The following is a 17,573-nucleotide window of genomic DNA, read 5'->3' on the forward strand; positions in this document are numbered from 1 at the left end:
TATACTATGCCGTTATTTAAGAAAAGTAACAGTTTCTTTTCTTAAATAATGTCATATAATAGCAATAACCCACTTCTGGGTGTGGGTAATGCAAAATTGTCCACGGTTGGCTTTGTTTGGTCCTCGGGCTTCCTGGGACCAAACACGCCAACCGTGGGTAAATTTAGCATTACCCACACCCAGGCGTGGGTTATTGCTATATTGTGCACCTGCTCCTTCTTGGTCCTGGACAACAATGTTATCCTTTTGTTATGTAGTTCATTTATAGCAGATGTTTCCAGACAGGTTTACTCTCCCTTGCAGACAATGATGTTGTCCTGTCACATATTTCTGATTCCATGCATATATATGTATATATGTGTATATATATATATATATATATATATATATATATATATATATATATATATATATATGTCCCCTACAGAAGACCGACAGCTCACAACACCGACACCCACATCGCTGACACCAAAAGCCCGACACACGAAATACCGACAATGGGGAAACAGTAAGTTTCCATAGTGCGAAATGGAAATATTTCCATTTATGCACTGTAGTGCGATCTCGGAGTCGGTATATTAAATTTAAGGGGGGTGTTGGGGGCATTGCCCCACTTACTAGCAGAAAAAAGGAAATATTATTTTCCTTTTTTCTGTAGTAGCGCTGTTGTCGGTATTTCATGTGACTGGCATTTGGTGTTGACGATGTGGGTGTTGGTGTTGTGAACTGTCGGTCTTCTGTAGGGGATCCATATATATGGGTCTAGGACTATTCACTGAAAGCACATTTCACTGAAAGTCAAATGACTGTGCACAAATCACTGAAAGCTCAATTCACTGAAAACACAATTCACTGAAAGTTATATATGGCCTTTTCCCCACTGTAGTGCGACCATGGAGTTATTATATATAGTAAAGGGGTGTGGGGGCACCATTTGGATATATATTATGTTCAGAAAAGAGTAACTTATTGGAATTGCAAGTATCCATGTATATAGTTCAAAATATTTAAAATAGGTGCGGGGCTATGCCCCCACACCCCCCTTATTATATATATTAACTCCAGGGTCACAGTACAGTGGGAAAAAGGCCATATATAACTTTCAGTGAAATGTGTTTCAGTGAATTGTGTTTTCAGTGAATTGAGTTTCAGTGAATTGTGCAGAATGAAATGTGTTTCCGTGAAATGTCCTTTTGGTCCTAGACCTATATATATATATATATATATATATATATATATATATATATATATATATATATATACTGGTATAGTACCTTTGTGTACATTTGGACGTTGATGCCTGTTCCTCCAGTGGGGCAGGGGACTGTTCAGCTGCTTATACAATCCCTCTTGTGGTTGTGACTAGCTTGGGAGACATTTACATTTTTCCATGGCTAGAGGGGAATCAGGAGAGATGGTGATATTGAACGTGACCGCATTTATGTGGGATCTTGCCAGGGAGGATGATACCATAGGGGTGCTGCAGTGGTTAATCATGTTGGTTACTGCCAAGTCTGGCATATGTATCACATCTTGTGGGGTATCAAGCAACTGTCCTAAGGATTTAACATTTTATAAGATGGGGAGTCTCTGTGCATTTCTGTTCTGGCATGGTTGGTTTTCCAATTAATGGTTGGGTAATTAAAGTCAGCCAGGATCAGGGTAAAGGGTTGAATCTTGATAGATTTGTAGAGGGCCAGATATGTGGGGTGGGTATCCTGAGTCAGATATGTTGGCCTATGGCTACCTATAATTTGCATAGGGGTCTTGTCAATGGTTACCTACACTGTCTCATGTGTGTCAGACTGTTTGACCAGCCTGGAGGTGTGTGTCTGTCTAACATATATTTATACTCCACCTTCTTTCACTTCGCTGCCCACATTTTGAGGTCTGGCTGTGTGATAGGATGAGTGACCAGGTTAGGATGGGTTGCTCTCCGCAGCTGTGACCCAGGTTTCTGTCAGTGAACAAATGTCACCCTCTTTCAGGGTTACAACTGCTGAAACTGAGTGCATATTTCTGTTTAGACTCTTAGCGTTTAGTGGCATGGCCTTTAATTTTTGTGTTGTTGAGGGTTTTATGTTGGTAGCATGGACCCCATCACTTTCCCTAAAAAGGCACTATGGGGGAAGCAAGGGCCTTTGCCACAGGCCTGCAGACCAAGTGAGACAGATGCAGGCCATCTCTAGCAAAGCAGCATAGTCTGTTGATCATATGTTCCCAGGCTGCCAGGCAGTGGATCCCCCTGGGATGACACTAATAATTAAGCCAATTGTTACTGACAATTATTTTCTGTTTGTAGTGCACCATCATTCTGGGTGATGGTAGAATGCTGCTTAAGCCGATGGACATACCTGCAGGGGACACATATTCAGCAAGCTGAATCATGTCTGTCTTCCTATAGTCCAGGGAGGTACATCTGACATCTTTCACACCACTATGGACTGGGACAGAGTCATAACAGTACCTGTTGTGGAGTGACTTGAGTGCATGTGTGATATGGTGGATTCTGGCACCTGATAAATAAGTAAGCATGACTTTCTCCTTATCCAGTCTGCAGAGAGGCATATCTGTGTGTCTCACAATGGAGCCTCATATGAGTAATATGTTGGGTTTATGGTAAGGCCTTCGTGGTTGCGAGACACTGGGTGTGGACTATGCATGGTCTATGGTGTGGATGTCTGTGGAGTTCTCATGTGTTTTTGCCTCTGAGGTGTCCTTTGTTTGGGTTTTTGTTTTGTTGAGGACCTCCACGTGGGTGTGTGTCGTGTAGTTGTGGGTGATGTTTCCTGACTCCATACACTGCAGAGAACCTATGTTACTGCACAAGTTGTTCCGTTGTGCACATTCTCCATCTGTCTGGGCAGTGGTTCCCCTTCCCCTTATGTGTGTTTCTTTGTCCTTCTTTAGTCCAATCACAGGCTTTGTCCATAGTGGCTGCTGTTATGTATTTGTATTTCTGGAGTGAGCGGAGTAGACGCCGTAACATCACACACAGGGCTATGGTCTTCATACATATGAGTGTACCTGTGCACCACTACATCTGCTATGGTCCTCAGATGGTTTGTGTTGCTATGTTATTATGAGACTACATGTTGGCCTAGCTGTCAAACTGTCACAGACTGACATCTGGACAGGCCCATATATGACAGTCAGACACAGGCCCATACATGGGGACAGGGTGTTAATAATGTTCTGCCAAACACAGACACTTGGGAGACCGGTTTGGGATTTGCTTGCTTTTTCTTATGGGTATGATATCTTCTTCTCCACTGATGTTTTGACATGAACCTTTCTTGTTTTGCATATAGTTTGGCAGGCAAATGCAATTTTAGGGCAAGCAGAACAGATGTACAAGTCATACTTGTGGTCCTTCTGTGACAGCCGGTCATTCCAGGGTTATGGATGGTGGCCTGTGATTTTTTTGTCAGTGCTGACACAGTAAGGTGGCAGCCATTTATAACCTGGCAGTACACTGACTTTCAGGTACCTGCTGTCCTACTAGGCACTGTGTAGGTTACTCTGAGCTGTGTACTGTCCATATGTGTGGCCCCCTGTCCCTGACTTGTCCAGCTTTTTTACAGTAACAGATATTGACTTCTGGACATTGTGTACAACTACTACTGTAGGTGTAGCTGACATGCAAAATAGTTGCCATAGAATGTCTTGGAACATGGACCCTGTCAACCACAGTACTATACAGACAAGAGTAAGTGCTGCCCACATCCTTAGAGTATTAACCATGCAGATACATAGCACATTGTCCCCTGCATATTGTGGGCATGCTGCAAGTTATCAAGTTGATTGGGACAGCCCTGGGAATGTGTGCTGTGCTGCTACTGCTCTACAAACATAAATGTTACTGCATTTCTATTGGAACACGGGTGTGTTGGAGGAGACATACCTGTCAACTGTACATATTTCCACAGACTGTGCAGATGTTGGCTTTACATTTTGGTTCCATTTAGCATAGTGTTGTGCCTGTCTTGGAGAATACTGGCATATCACTCAAGACTGAAGGTTTGAATGTAATGGTAGACATTTGACTGTCTGTCTGTATGTGGAATATTTCATCATTGTCCCCATTTGTGGGCCTTTGCCAGACATTTCTTTATGGTTTTCTGCAGCTGACTTGCTGGGGGAGGCTGAGGGATGAGTATGGGACCCCAACATTGACATATATGCATGTGACCTATGACCCCCCAGTTTGTTAGTCCCCCACATATGCTTCAGTGAGATTTGTCACATAGGGGTCTATTGCATACTCTGGAGAAGCCAGTATTGGGTGGACATTTCCTGTTGTCCCACATAGCTGTCAGTTGTCTGCTGCTATCCCGGTAGGCCACCTCATTTCCTTACATACATGCAGCGATACCATAGCTATGCTACCACAACATACTATTCCATTCATTTATTGTTAAGAAGAGTGACTTACCTTGTGCCTGCAGCACTTGTGAGGACGGTGCTTGAGGGCTGATTCTGTCAGATACATGCAGTACACAGCCTATACATGATCAGGTACAGGTAGTGTGATGCGTGTGGCATTCATTTTACTGTGTATAAGAGTTGGAGAGAGGTGTCAGTCCCTGGGTCTCTAGGGTGTCAGTGTACGTGCTATGCATTGCCTCTTTACCAAGGCCAGAGCATACTGAGCATGCCTATGTCTGCCTACAGGGGCAGGATCAGGGGGTTTCCTCCTTTGAGTCTCCCTGTGCCTGTATTGGCCTTGGTAATGGTGGGGGGCTGTGTACTCCTTCTCTGTGATGTTCCTGCCACAGCTGTTTCTGCAGGATCATACTGTGTAGCATGACACATGCTATAAACATGTGTGCACATGTGCCTGGTGAGTACTGCACGGCTCCACCAGATATGTCAAGACAGTGGAACCATGACTTGAACAGCCCAAACAGATGTTCTACAATGTTCCAAGTTTGTGCATGTTCTTCATTATGGCATTCTTCAGTGGGTGTGTGTTCAATCTGATAGGTATCATTATCCATGGTTCCAGTGCATTGCCAGCATTCCCCACAAGATGGCCACATGGGATGACCCCCTAACAAATGTGTGGTACAGCTGTGAGCCGTGCCAAATGTGGGAGTCATGATAACTGCCAGGGCTGCAAGCACACACATTCATGATAATGCCCCGGGCATTGCACATTTATTTATTATTTATTTTATTTATTTATTTTACATTTGTTGACCGGGCTAGTCTAACTGGATATATGTCCATTTTCAGTAGAGGCCCGGGAAGAAAAGCTCCAAGCATCAGCAGTGACAAAGAATACAATATATAGTAATAGTCAAGTGAATTACAGTACATTGGCTATATTGGTCAGAACAAAATTGTACTGAGTCATTTAGTAGGTTTAAGTTAATATCAAATACAGAGAGAAAAAGCAAAAAAAATATTTTATTTATTTATTTATTTTTTTATGACCTGGCAGTTGGAGTGATAGCCCTTGTGGTTGATATACATTCTACTCAATTTACCAAGTGCTGCTTTGATGTGGACATGAGTGCAGTCTATGGCACCCAGTACCATGGGTAGTGTGCTACATGGTGGAAGAGATGCATATTGCTGGTCTTCTCCTCAGGGGTGCTGGGGAAATAATTGCCCTCACTGGCATGTCTTAGCATGGCATCCAGGAACTGGTGGAGTATCCTGGATGCAGATGCCTTTGAGACCCCCATGATGTCCCCAGTAGATCTTTGGAAAATACCTGTAACTAGTATTCCTAAGGCTACACATACTTTTGTTTCCAGTGGGATGGGTTCCCCTCTGTTGGCTCTGGATCTGAGCTGAGGCCGGCAGAGCTTGGTGAGTTGCTGTACTGTAGCATGTCCCTGTCCACCCTGTAGTGCTCTGCTGTCACCAGCTCATGTAGCCCCTGAAAGGTTACCCTGGGTCTGAACACTCTTCTGCTCCTCAGTCTGGGCCAGTTGTCAGCATCATCCTCATCATCGCCCTCAATCTGTAGCACATAAAGATGTAGAGAAGCAGCAACAGCCCCTATCATTTTGTCAGTTAAAATTCCCAAGTGTGTACTTCAATGGTGCAGACTATGTGGGGAAATCAGATTGAAGGGTGTCTGCATACTTCATATTGGTATGTTGCAGATGCAGCCTGTGTGATTGGCTAATTATGAACACATTTCACCTGCCAGCTGCATTACTGAAGGGTTTGAATGGGCCAGTGTGAGTGCCAGAGGGATTATTAGTCATTTCTAGATGATTGCCTTTTCTAAAGGAGTTTCTGTTTTTCTTATTTCCTGTGTTTTAAGCCCCATGCCATGCTGCACAAACACACTGCTGAAAAGTAAACACTTGTCAGCTGATCTGCACCTCTCCTGTACACAAGAATGCTTAGCTCTCCTTAAGCCAGCTAAGAACAGCTAAGCAGCCTCAGACACACCACCTTGCTTAGCTGGTTTCAGATATGCTTAGCTTTCCTTATGCCAGCTAAGCACAGCTAAGCAGCCTTATGCACAACCCTTGCTTAGCTGGTTTCAGAAATGCTGAGCAGTGCTAAGCACTCCTCAAATCTGCTTAGCTGGCTTGACTGCTGCTTAGAATTGTACTTCTTAGCAATGCTCAAACCGGCTAAGCACTGCTAAGCATTGCTCAGTTTTCATTTAAAGGAAATTAATGAATTGAACATTAAATACTCCTTACTGACATATTATTAAGTGTATATAGTTTACTTTACATGACATCCCCCTATATGCGTTGATTAAATTACTTTAGGGTGTGACTGTACTATCTGGGACACTTGTGTTTACATGGGGGATTTCACATCACATATCCACTGACACTGGAAGGTTGGCCAGCAACTCTACCCTGGCTAAAAAATATCAATTAATACATCATTAAAAATATAAAAAAAATAATTACCAATGCTTTTTTATATAAAAGCAGAATTGCCTGTCTTGCTATTCAAACCAAGCACTTACTATTTGCAAAGCCGAAACTCTAACCACTGAGCTAAATCGACAGTAAAGATTTCAGCTGTACTTTTCTATATAGCTCTTCAAAGCATTTTAAGTAGTGCTGAGCAAAGAGCCGCGGCACGCAAACCCACTCAGCTATGCTTAAACTTCAACTGCAGTGGAAAAAAACATACAACCATTTTACATTTATATATAAATCACTATATCAAATATTAAAAAATAAGTTTCACATTTAGATTGCCTTTTTACTATTTTTTTATTTATTTATTTTTTTGCAGGATCACTGTTTGAGTACAGCTGTGCTCTGCTTAAATAGCCAAAATCTGCCAAAAAAAAACCTTTTGATTTAAAATATTTTGCAACACTTTTGCATGACAATGGCCATACTTCTGACCACTGGCAGGCTTAATGAACATAGTAGATGCTTTACTTTACATTGTCATGACCCAGTTTTTATTTTTGCAAAATAATGACAGAATAAAGCCAGCAAAAATAAAATAAAATTTGCCCATACTCCCCCTATGGCTGCCTACCACCATGTTAACTTACACAGTGGTGCAGCACTGTTTTCTACACCTCCAGCTCAATTCAGGTACATCTATTGCCCACTACTCCCACTCTTTGCTATCCACATGGATGCAACCCGGGTCTGGCCATGTTGAAGGTGGATAGCATGGATCTTACACGTTAAAGGGGACTTTTACCTCTTAACAGTTTAATCTTTTAATAAAAGAAATATATATATTTTTAAATAAGCTTCTTTGCACGAGTTTAAGTTTCACACAGCTTCACGCAAAGTAGAATTAAATATAATTAAGGAAAGCCAACTTTTAATGGCTTTCACCTTGCTCAACGTCTGTCTTAGCTCATGAATGGGGAAAATTTCTCTGCACATAACATGGCGCTAACACGGACTCACACAAGCCAACTACACAACTTAGCACTTATCTCCACTGCAGTGTCTTCTCGGAGTTGGTATATATATATATATATATATAGTGTGTGGGGAGTGTAACCCATTGGTGGGTGTGGGTTTGACTTATGGAGAAGTTGGTATGTTGTGCTGCAGGGCAAGTATTTCCTTGCCCTTGGCAAATTCAGCAAATTGCACAAGCGATTTTCGCTGGATAGGGGTTGATGATTAGGTGCTCCCTGAAATAAAATTTTGGTGAACTAATATAGACCCTACTACCTTACCTCTGCACAACTATCGCTAGTACTTAGACACCTGTCCTGCCCTACAACCTATCCTATAGCTCTGCACCCCAGCCCAAAACCTCCCCTCCATAAATAAGCATCTTTTAAAAGTAAGTAAGCCTAATAAAAGAGCTAGTCACAGCCTCTACTCCTTCACCACTGCAAAATTATAGAATTCTCTACCTCCAAATATTAGTGCCTTAGACTCCTTTAAGATCTTTAAAATTATACTACAAAAATCACCTTCTTAACACTCATTCCCAGACTCTGGAATAGACTGCCCATACATGTCAAGCAAAGCGCCACTTTGGCCCTCTTCAAAAAGAACCTTGATGACTGGATTGGAGATAAGAAATTCACCCCGGGATCATGTAAGTCACCCTGCTAGACAGGGGTCCAGCAAAGTAAATACTTTGGGAAGAAATAGCCAAGGAATTGTTATGGCTAGGCTTGTATAGGCCTTAGGGTCGATAGCCTAGTACCAACCTATGAACCTATAACTGTCTCTGCTCCTTAACTAATGACTAACACTCTCTATCTCCCACTCCTGCTGCCACTCCTTATGTTAATTTCTACTCTTCTCCCTACTTTACTATCCTGTACACTGCTTCACCTTGCCAGCATTTCCTATACAACCTTCCTAGCATCCTTTTCTCCTCAATGGATCCAAGATGTCTATAGTCTTATACTTCTCACAACACCTACTCCGGCTCACCATCATCGATCATGAGAATAAATGTAAAAGCAGTGTGACTTGATTCAGATCTGATCTGTTACTCTGAGAATGCCTGTCAATCTCTGGTCGTTCTGCATGATGGGTGAACTGGTCAGTAGAAAGACTGAGAAAGAAGAGCTATGATAGTGTGTAACAGGTATAGCATGTACAGAAAAGGAAGCCTTCAGAAATGTCTTAATACAGTGAAAATTTCTAATGTACATTGCCATTAGTAGTTTAGTGTAATCCTTACTGCTGTAAACACTTTCTTTCTTTAATACTTATAGGTTTGACATATTAGCGTATCAAGAACTTCTCAGTATGGTGTTTGCACTGCAAGAGATCAACAAAAATCAGCTGTTACTGCCGAACTATACCATTGGCTTTCAGATCTATGATTCCTGCTTTGATGAATTTGCATCCATTGAGGGTATGTTCCAGCTTCTTTCTGGTGAGAAGACTCTAATCCCAAATTACTGCTGTAAAAAATATCCACCAGTGGCTGTGATTATTGGAGACAGTCTGTCTTCTCAGTCAATTCCAGTGGCCAGAATACTGGGCTTGTACAGATTTCCCCAGGTAACAAAATATTAAAAAAAAGCTGCATGGCATTTCCTTTAGAATTAGGGAGAGGGAATGTAAGCTAATCATCATCTTTCGGCTGTTCCCATTAGGGGTCACCACAGCAGATTGTCTGTTTCCATTTCTTCCTGTCCTCTGCATCTTGCTCTGTCACACCAACCACCTGCATGTCCTCTCTCACCACATCCAGAAACCATATCTTAGGCCTTCCTCTTTTACTGTTACCTGGTAGCTTTATCCTTAGCATCTTTTTCTCAATATACTCAGCATCCCTCCTCAGCACATGTCCAGACCAACGTAATCTTGCCTCCTTGGCTTTGTCTCCAAACCTTCCAACCTGAGCTAACCCTCTAATATACTTATTCCTAATTCTGTCCACCCTCATCACACCCAGTGCAAATCTTAACATCTTTAACTCTGCCACATCCAGCTCTAACTCCAGCCTTTTTGTCAATGCCACTGTCTCTAACCCATATAACATAGCTGGTCTCACTACCATATTGTAGACCTTCCTTTTCATTCTTAGTGGTACTTGTCTGTCACAAATCACTCCTGACACTCTCCTCCATCCACTCCATCCTGCCTGTACTCTCCTCTTCACCTCTCTTCCACACTCACCATTACCCTGAACTATTGATCCCAAGTATTTAAACTCATCCACCTTCGCCACCTCTACTCCTTGCATCCTCACCATTCATCTATCCTCCCTCTCATTTACCCACATATATTCCATCTTAGTCCTGCTGACCTTCATTTCTCTTCTGTCTAGAGCATATCTCCATCTCTCCAGGGTCTCCTCCACATGTTCCCTACTCTCACTACAGATCACAATGTCATCTGCAAACATCATAGTCCACGAGGACTCCTGTCTGATTTCGTCTGTCAACCTGTCCATCACCATTGCAAATTAGAAAGGGCTCAGAGCAGATCCTTGATGCAATCCCACCTCCACCTTAAACGCTTCCATCACTCCCACTGCAGACCTCACCGCTGTCACACTACCCTCGTACATATCCTGTACCACTCTCACATACTTCTAAGCTAATAACTTGTATTATTAAAGCAGAAAACAATGTGAAGTCTCTTCTATAACACATAAGGGAGTTATAGACTAAACTAAACTTTTAGAAAAATGCATCCACATACAACTACTACCAAACCTCACCAGCAATCACCTATTAACCCCAACACAACACGGATTTAGACCCGGTCACAGCACTACCACTGCTCTCCTCTCCCTCCTCAAAACTGTAAATAAAGCTAGAGACTCTAACTATATTGTCTCCACTCTCCTCTTAGACCTTTCTAAGGCCTTTGACACCATCTCCCATTCCCTGCTACTCACTAAACTCTCTACCCTACATCTTTCCCCCTCTTACATCAACTGGTTTTCTAGTTACCTTTCCAATAGGCAGCAATCTGTTAAATGGAAGAAATCTACCTCCTCTTACCTTAACATTGTCACTGGCATACCCCAAGGCTCCATATTAGGTCCCTTACTGTTCAACATCTTCATTAATGACTTCCACCACATCTCAAATGCTAAAATAGTCCAGTATGCAGACGATTCAACTATTATTTGTGCTGCAAACTCCATTCCCTCCCTTATAAAATTAACTCAAGATGCCTTCTCAACCACCAAAAAATGGATGCATGATAATCATCTCACTCTCAATCCATCAAAAACCAAACTCATGTTATTCACCCCATCAAAAACCAAACTCATGTTATTCATCCCATCAAAAACCAAACTCATGTTATTCACCCCATCAAAAACCAAACTCATGTTATTCACCCCATCAAAAACCAAACTCATGTTATTCACCCCATCATAAAGCATGACTATCGACATAAACTCTTTCCTCATAACTAGTCAAACTAACACATCCCTAGAAATTTTTTTCAATGCCAAACTGCTTGGAGCTCTTATTGATAACCAGCTCACATTTGATTCCCATATACAAACTAACATTAAAAAAATACATCAGAAACTTGGTTTGTTCTACCGGCTTATCCGCTTCCTCTCCCCATCCACCAGATTCCTCCTATCTACCACATACCTCATCCCCTCTGTCCTTTATGGTGCCCCACTCTTAACTAACCTAAAATCCTCTACTAAAACAAAACTGTCTTCCTGCTACAACAAAATTGCTAACTTCACCTCTGGCCTTAGATCCTCCTCCCATCACTGTACTGCCCTCCACAAACTAAATTGGCTAGAGCTCCCTAACTACCTTACCTACACTCAACTTACTCATGCTTCCAAACTCATTTTCAAGCCCTCACTCTGCCCCTCATTCTCCTCAGCCTTCACCATCCACCACCCAAACAGACCCCTCAGAACCAACACTCAGAACCTAGTTCAACTCCACAAACCAGCCCGTCCAGCAGGCAAACTCTTGCTTTCCTTTTCCCTGGCCCGCCTCTGGAACTCACTCCCATCTCATATCCGCAATACCAGCAGCCTTTCAATTTTTAAATCTCTCCTCCATTCACACCTATCTTCTCTCTGGGAATGCTCCTGTACCCATCCTGCATAATACCTCCAGCTACTACTCACCCCCTACTCCACAACTCTTCCCTCCTATGGGAACATTCATATTGTAGCTACCATTTATGTAAATATTCTCTGTACATATCTACTAGCTAAAATTTTACTTAACACTTTTTCCATTTGCTTGTGTACATAGACAACTACAATTTGTCAACTTATATGTATTGTTGCTTAAGCTCTTCTGTCTTGTTTTTTCATGTTGCTTTAACATTATCTTTTGTTTATATGTACTACTTCTGGCACTCTAACAAAATGCTATGTTACATTTATACTACTGTATTCTGTTTTATTCTTAATTGCATATTTGACATTGTATCTGTGGAGCTTTTCTCTCCAGGACTCCATTGAAAATGGGCTCATTCAGCCCAATGGATTATCCTGGCAAACAAACTTCAAATAAATAAATAATAATAAAATTATGATTTATCTTTTATTTTTAACTTTTAAATGCAAATTTTCAGCAGGGCTGAAATTACGTATTGATAGACTGACTTCCCTCTTAAAAGTTGGCACAGATTGCTTTTGTTGGAAGAATTGCAGTGCTTAATAATGTCCTCATTGGTCATGTCAAATCATAAAGCTGTCTCCTTCAAAATAAAAATAAAGCTCCCTTGGCTAAGGACAATCGCAAGGCATTCTTCAGCTATGTCTCACCCACAGACACCACTTAAGAAATACCCCAACTATTACTCTCCAACTATCAGTAGGGAAAAGGTTTTCAAACCATGCACCAAGGCCAAAAACACTGCATCAATGTGACCTGCGAATTTCCCAGGATGCCTCCTTAATAGCATGAAGCATTACAAATTGAGCTCACTTGAATCACCATTCAACCATAGCCTCCAAACAGGCTTCATGACAAAACAAATGGAGGACTGCAGCTTTTATCACATTACACAATGTCTGTTCCATCCACATACCTGGGAAACTATTAATCCATAAGACTGAATAGTCTTATGAAAATCCATAGGGAGAGAATAATCATGGATTTGATAAATGGCAGTATAGGAAACCATTTGATACTGGATCCAACTCAAGTTTGTTTTTGCCAAGGGCAGGTTATGCCTGGTTGACATTTTCAAGAGGGTCACCAAAGTAAAGGATGAAGGCAAGATGGTATATATGCCTGCCTTGACCTGGCCAAGACATTTAACAAAATACCCCACTTGGACATTGTAGAGAAGCTGATTAAAGTAGGTATAAACTCTTGTATCACCAACTGTATAGAGATCTGGTTAATACTTAGAACCCGGGAACTCAGGATAGTCCACCTGCATAAAAAGTCCAGTAATCAATGGAGCCCCTCAAGACACTGCTCTTTTTGGCATTTACTTCTTTGAAGATAAACTTGTTTCAAAGGCTTCTGGTTGACCAAGTGCACAGAAGATTGGAAACTAGTTGCAGTCATAGAATTCCTCCATGACACAAATACTCTCCAGGCAGCCCTGGCACTGATTAATAATTGGTGTCAGAGTCATGGTCTAGAACTTAAAGCCAAGAAATGCATAATAGTTTCTTTTGGAAAGATGGCCACTCTGGAAAATTACTACATTGATAGCATACCACTGAGAGTAGACCCATTGGCCAGAAATATGAGAACACATGTAGACAGTGACTTGATCTTTGACCAGCATGTATCTACTATAGTAAGGAAGCCATTTTATGTTGCACAACTTATACACAAAAGTATGTCATCTGAGTCCAAAGATTTAATTGATAGATACCTATGTCTCTAATGAACAGAGACAGCCTGTAAATGTTTCAGCTCCCAAGAGTCTAGTTACACTAACCAAGGGTTGCAGAACTTATCAGATATTTAGGATGCATGACTAGACTAGGCTTAAAAATGCCCCAGTGGTCATTAGCCTAGTACACAGCTATGAGACTGTTTCACTGCACTCCACCCTCATTATCCCAATCATATAATACAATGCCCCCTTTGTTGTGCATCTGACCTTGCATATGCAACAAATGGAGCATCCGCAGAGGTTCCTCTTAAAAAAAGAGTACATGGTGTAGGCAACATGGCCTATGCAGACCCACTCAAACCTTATCTTTATGCTAGGTCTCCTTCAGATTGCTGAGAGGCAATCGGTGTTTGACCTAATAAAAACATCCTCTGATCCAACCTCACTGGATGTGTTGTATATCCACAAAACAAACAGCATCAGAAGTACCTGATCCAGGGAGCTATTACTCATTTGCTACATAAATAAGACATGCTGGAGGCACATGTATGTTTGTCCTTTCTGAAGAAATGGCTTCCCATCCATGTGAAACAGAGTTTTTTCCCTGTATCTATTCAAATGAAACTTGGATCAGTGGATGGCAAGGCATAAATTTACCTCTGAAATGGCTCTGATATCTGTATTAGAGGTGCCTAGAAAATGCTTGATCACTCATGCATGAGTTATATATAACTCCCCAAAAACCTATGGGGCCAAAACCTGGCTAAATTTTTTTGGGAAGGATGGTTTGACTTAAAAGACCTGTTAAGGTCAATAGCAAACCCCTACAATCCTATGATCCTATGGAAAAATAAATTGGGCAAAGGAAAAAATGTTTCCCAGAAGAATGTCTTTAAAACATTGTAAGAGAGGTAACTGACGAGATACAAGCAGTACAAGATGGTGTTAGTACAGCATGGTTGACACTTTTTGGGTTTAATATAGAAGAACCTATGCAGATTACACTGATGCAATCTTTCAACGATAGTCCAGTCTGATGGACATGAAAGAAAAACGGCACTTGGCAGAAACAGAATATTCTAACAACTGTTAAGTGGGTAAAATGACAAAACTAGCAATTCTAGACATATTTCAACTAGTTTATATTTGATAAGATTAATAAATACCAGATAACACAGAAGATTAAAGAAGACCTAAAGATTAGATGGCAACTGAATGAAATATAGTACTTTTTTCACACATTCTGTTAACTGAAGTCATTCCCATTATGGCTTAATTCCTTTAATGATGCATTACCCAATAGTAGCTCTTCCTTCATTACCCAACCTACTTACACCCATCCCACTTAAACACATCACTCTCTCTAACTCCTAACCAAATAAAGTGCCCTCCCCTTTTCTTATTATACTAAGAAAACCTTTATCTCTTTCTCAACCCTCTCTCATTTCAAAGCTATTTCTCTTCTCCAAATCTATACCTATTATACTCCCTTTGTCTAGATATCCTCCCCTTAATTCACCACACCCTCCGGGACCCCTGCTTCCTCCTTGTATTCCTAATTCTCCTATACTATGCCAGCTCATAATCCTCTAGTGCTCCTCCAATATTACCTTCAACAATAACTACCACACAAATCCACCTTCACCCTCAACCTTACACTCATTTCCATTCTATCTCCTCTTCCCTTATTCAGTCTAACCCTCTGCACCTATTTCACCCTAAAATCTTCTCCACCACAGCTAAAATACTGACACCTAAACTAATGTTAGATCTATCTAAACTCTTACATTGCAAACCTAAATGGCTAAAGATTATTTCCTTTAACAACCTAGTCTTAGCTGGAGACATCCATCCCAACCCTGGTCCTAGTCCCTTTACTAACAACACCTACTCCTCATCTTCTTCCTCCCCTTCCTCCCCCCACAGCACTCGTACATTCCAATTCCTCAATTCAACAACACTGAACTTACAGTCGGTCTACTAAAAATGAATAAACACAAGAATATCTGTATCATTGCCCTATATATCTCACCTGGTAACAACATCTCTACCCTCGAAGATATTTTCCTATGGGTCTCAACTGAAATTAACTATGAAACTTACATTCCAGGGGATGTAAATATTGACTGGAATAAAATCAATAGTCCGTCTCCCTCCCTAGCCATTAACCTCTATAACTTTATTCAAGTAATCCTATCCATCACCTGACCCAACAAAACAAATCCCGAGGAACCACTATTGATTGGATCCTAGTCACCCATCCAAATAAAATAACCAGCTCTGGTACCATTCCCGACACCATTAGCGACCACCTCCCAGGTTTCATTCATCATTCAACTAGCTCTACCCCACACCAGCACCAATACATTCTCACTCGCAACTTCAGCAACTTCAACCTCACAACTTTCTCAAATATTCTCAAACAAATGAAATGGCAAATTCTAAACACCCTTCCTCTTGACAAAGCTATAGACTACTTCAACTGTGTCTTCTTAGACACTGTAAACTCCCTAGCCCCACTAAGAAACAAACGGATAAAAACAAATACTGCTCCTTGGCTATCCAAAGACACAAAACAAATAATGTCTTCCTCGACCTTCCTCGACCTATACTACTCATCTAATCAGCGTATCCTATAACTAAAAAGATCATCTCTACTTGACTCTAAGTAGACTATTCTCTATCTGTTAAACCTAGCACTTGCTCCTACAGTACTTATTACCTTGATACGGCACTCTTATAGATAGCACCCCAAAAAGGCAACCCCCCATTTCTCGGTCACCCACATCCCCCGGAATCTTTTTTAAAGTTTTTGTCTATCCTTCTAGCATGTCGAGGGATCAGTTGCTAGTGTCATCTCCTGCTCAGCTGGTGAACCTGGGAATATTGAGGCAATGTTACAATTGCCTCATGTACACAGACAACCCTCTCCTCCTCCCACAAAACACAAATACATGCGAGAGATGCAACTATACGGCCAAACTGGAGGCTGAGCTCTCTCAACATAGGACTGGCAAGACCAGTCAGGAGGAAGGTTACCACACACACTATAGACCCAGTCTCACATAGTACCATTACAACCTCAAATCATACACATAAACACACAAAGACATACTCGAGGCTCTGATCAAAAATCTACCAAAACAGCAGAGGCCACCAAAGCAGACACCCAAAAAACCACCACCTCAGAACACAACACCTGCAACACATAGACCTCACAGTCAGAGTGTCAAACAGTCACAGCCCTTAAGGCCAAACACAATGCCAGACACACTAGTCATTGGTGACTCCATAGTCAGACACACTGATGTCCCGCTCACCAGACTGAGTAAGGAGAAGGTCACAGTAAGCTGTCTGTCGGGCGCTAGAATCCGCCACATAACGCAAGCACTCAGGTCTCTCAACAGCAGGTACAAATATGACTCAGTCATTGTCCACGCTGGTGTAAACGACCTGAGACATACCTCCTTGGACTACATGAAAAGAGACATTGAGGAGCTCTCTGATTATGTAGCCCAGGCAGGTATGACCCTGACCTTGAGCAGTATCCTACCTTCACCAAGAATGATGCCACAATACAGAGATAAGATGATCAGCTTTAACAATTGGCTTAAACACTGGTGTCATTCAAAGGGGATCCAGTATCTGTCTGCCTGGGATGACATGCTGGACAAGCCACGCTGCTTCGCAAGGGACGGCTTGCACCTGTCACCCTGGGATTCCGGATATTGGCAAAGGCTCTTGCCACCCCATAGTGCCTTTTTAGGCAAGGCTCAAATTCTAAACCTACCACACTAGAACACAAAAAAGGAAATAAACTAAGGGTAATGCTGCTCAATGCCAGAAGTCTAAATCTCAAAATGCACGCACTTGAGGCCCTTCTCAGTA

At 41.7% G+C, this 17,573-nt stretch overlaps 1 protein-coding gene across 1 annotated transcript in view; it reads left to right on the top strand.

Annotated features, from left to right (window-relative positions):
• Window positions 1-497: 497 nt before the first annotated feature.
• LOC122815687 overlaps window positions 498-17,573 on the top strand; it is a 364,725-nt gene continuing 347,649 nt past the window's right edge. The window contains exons 1-2 of the mRNA XM_044088392.1: window positions 498-508; window positions 9,149-9,440. Of these exons, the coding sequence (XP_043944327.1) occupies window positions 498-508; window positions 9,149-9,440 (303 nt within the window). The remainder of the gene's footprint in view (window positions 509-9,148; window positions 9,441-17,573) is intronic.

Source organism: Protopterus annectens, chromosome 1.part1, assembly GCF_019279795.1.
Source record: "Protopterus annectens isolate FY-2018-M chromosome 1.part1, PAN1.0, whole genome shotgun sequence".
Taxonomy (NCBI): Eukaryota; Metazoa; Chordata; order Ceratodontiformes; family Protopteridae; genus Protopterus; species Protopterus annectens.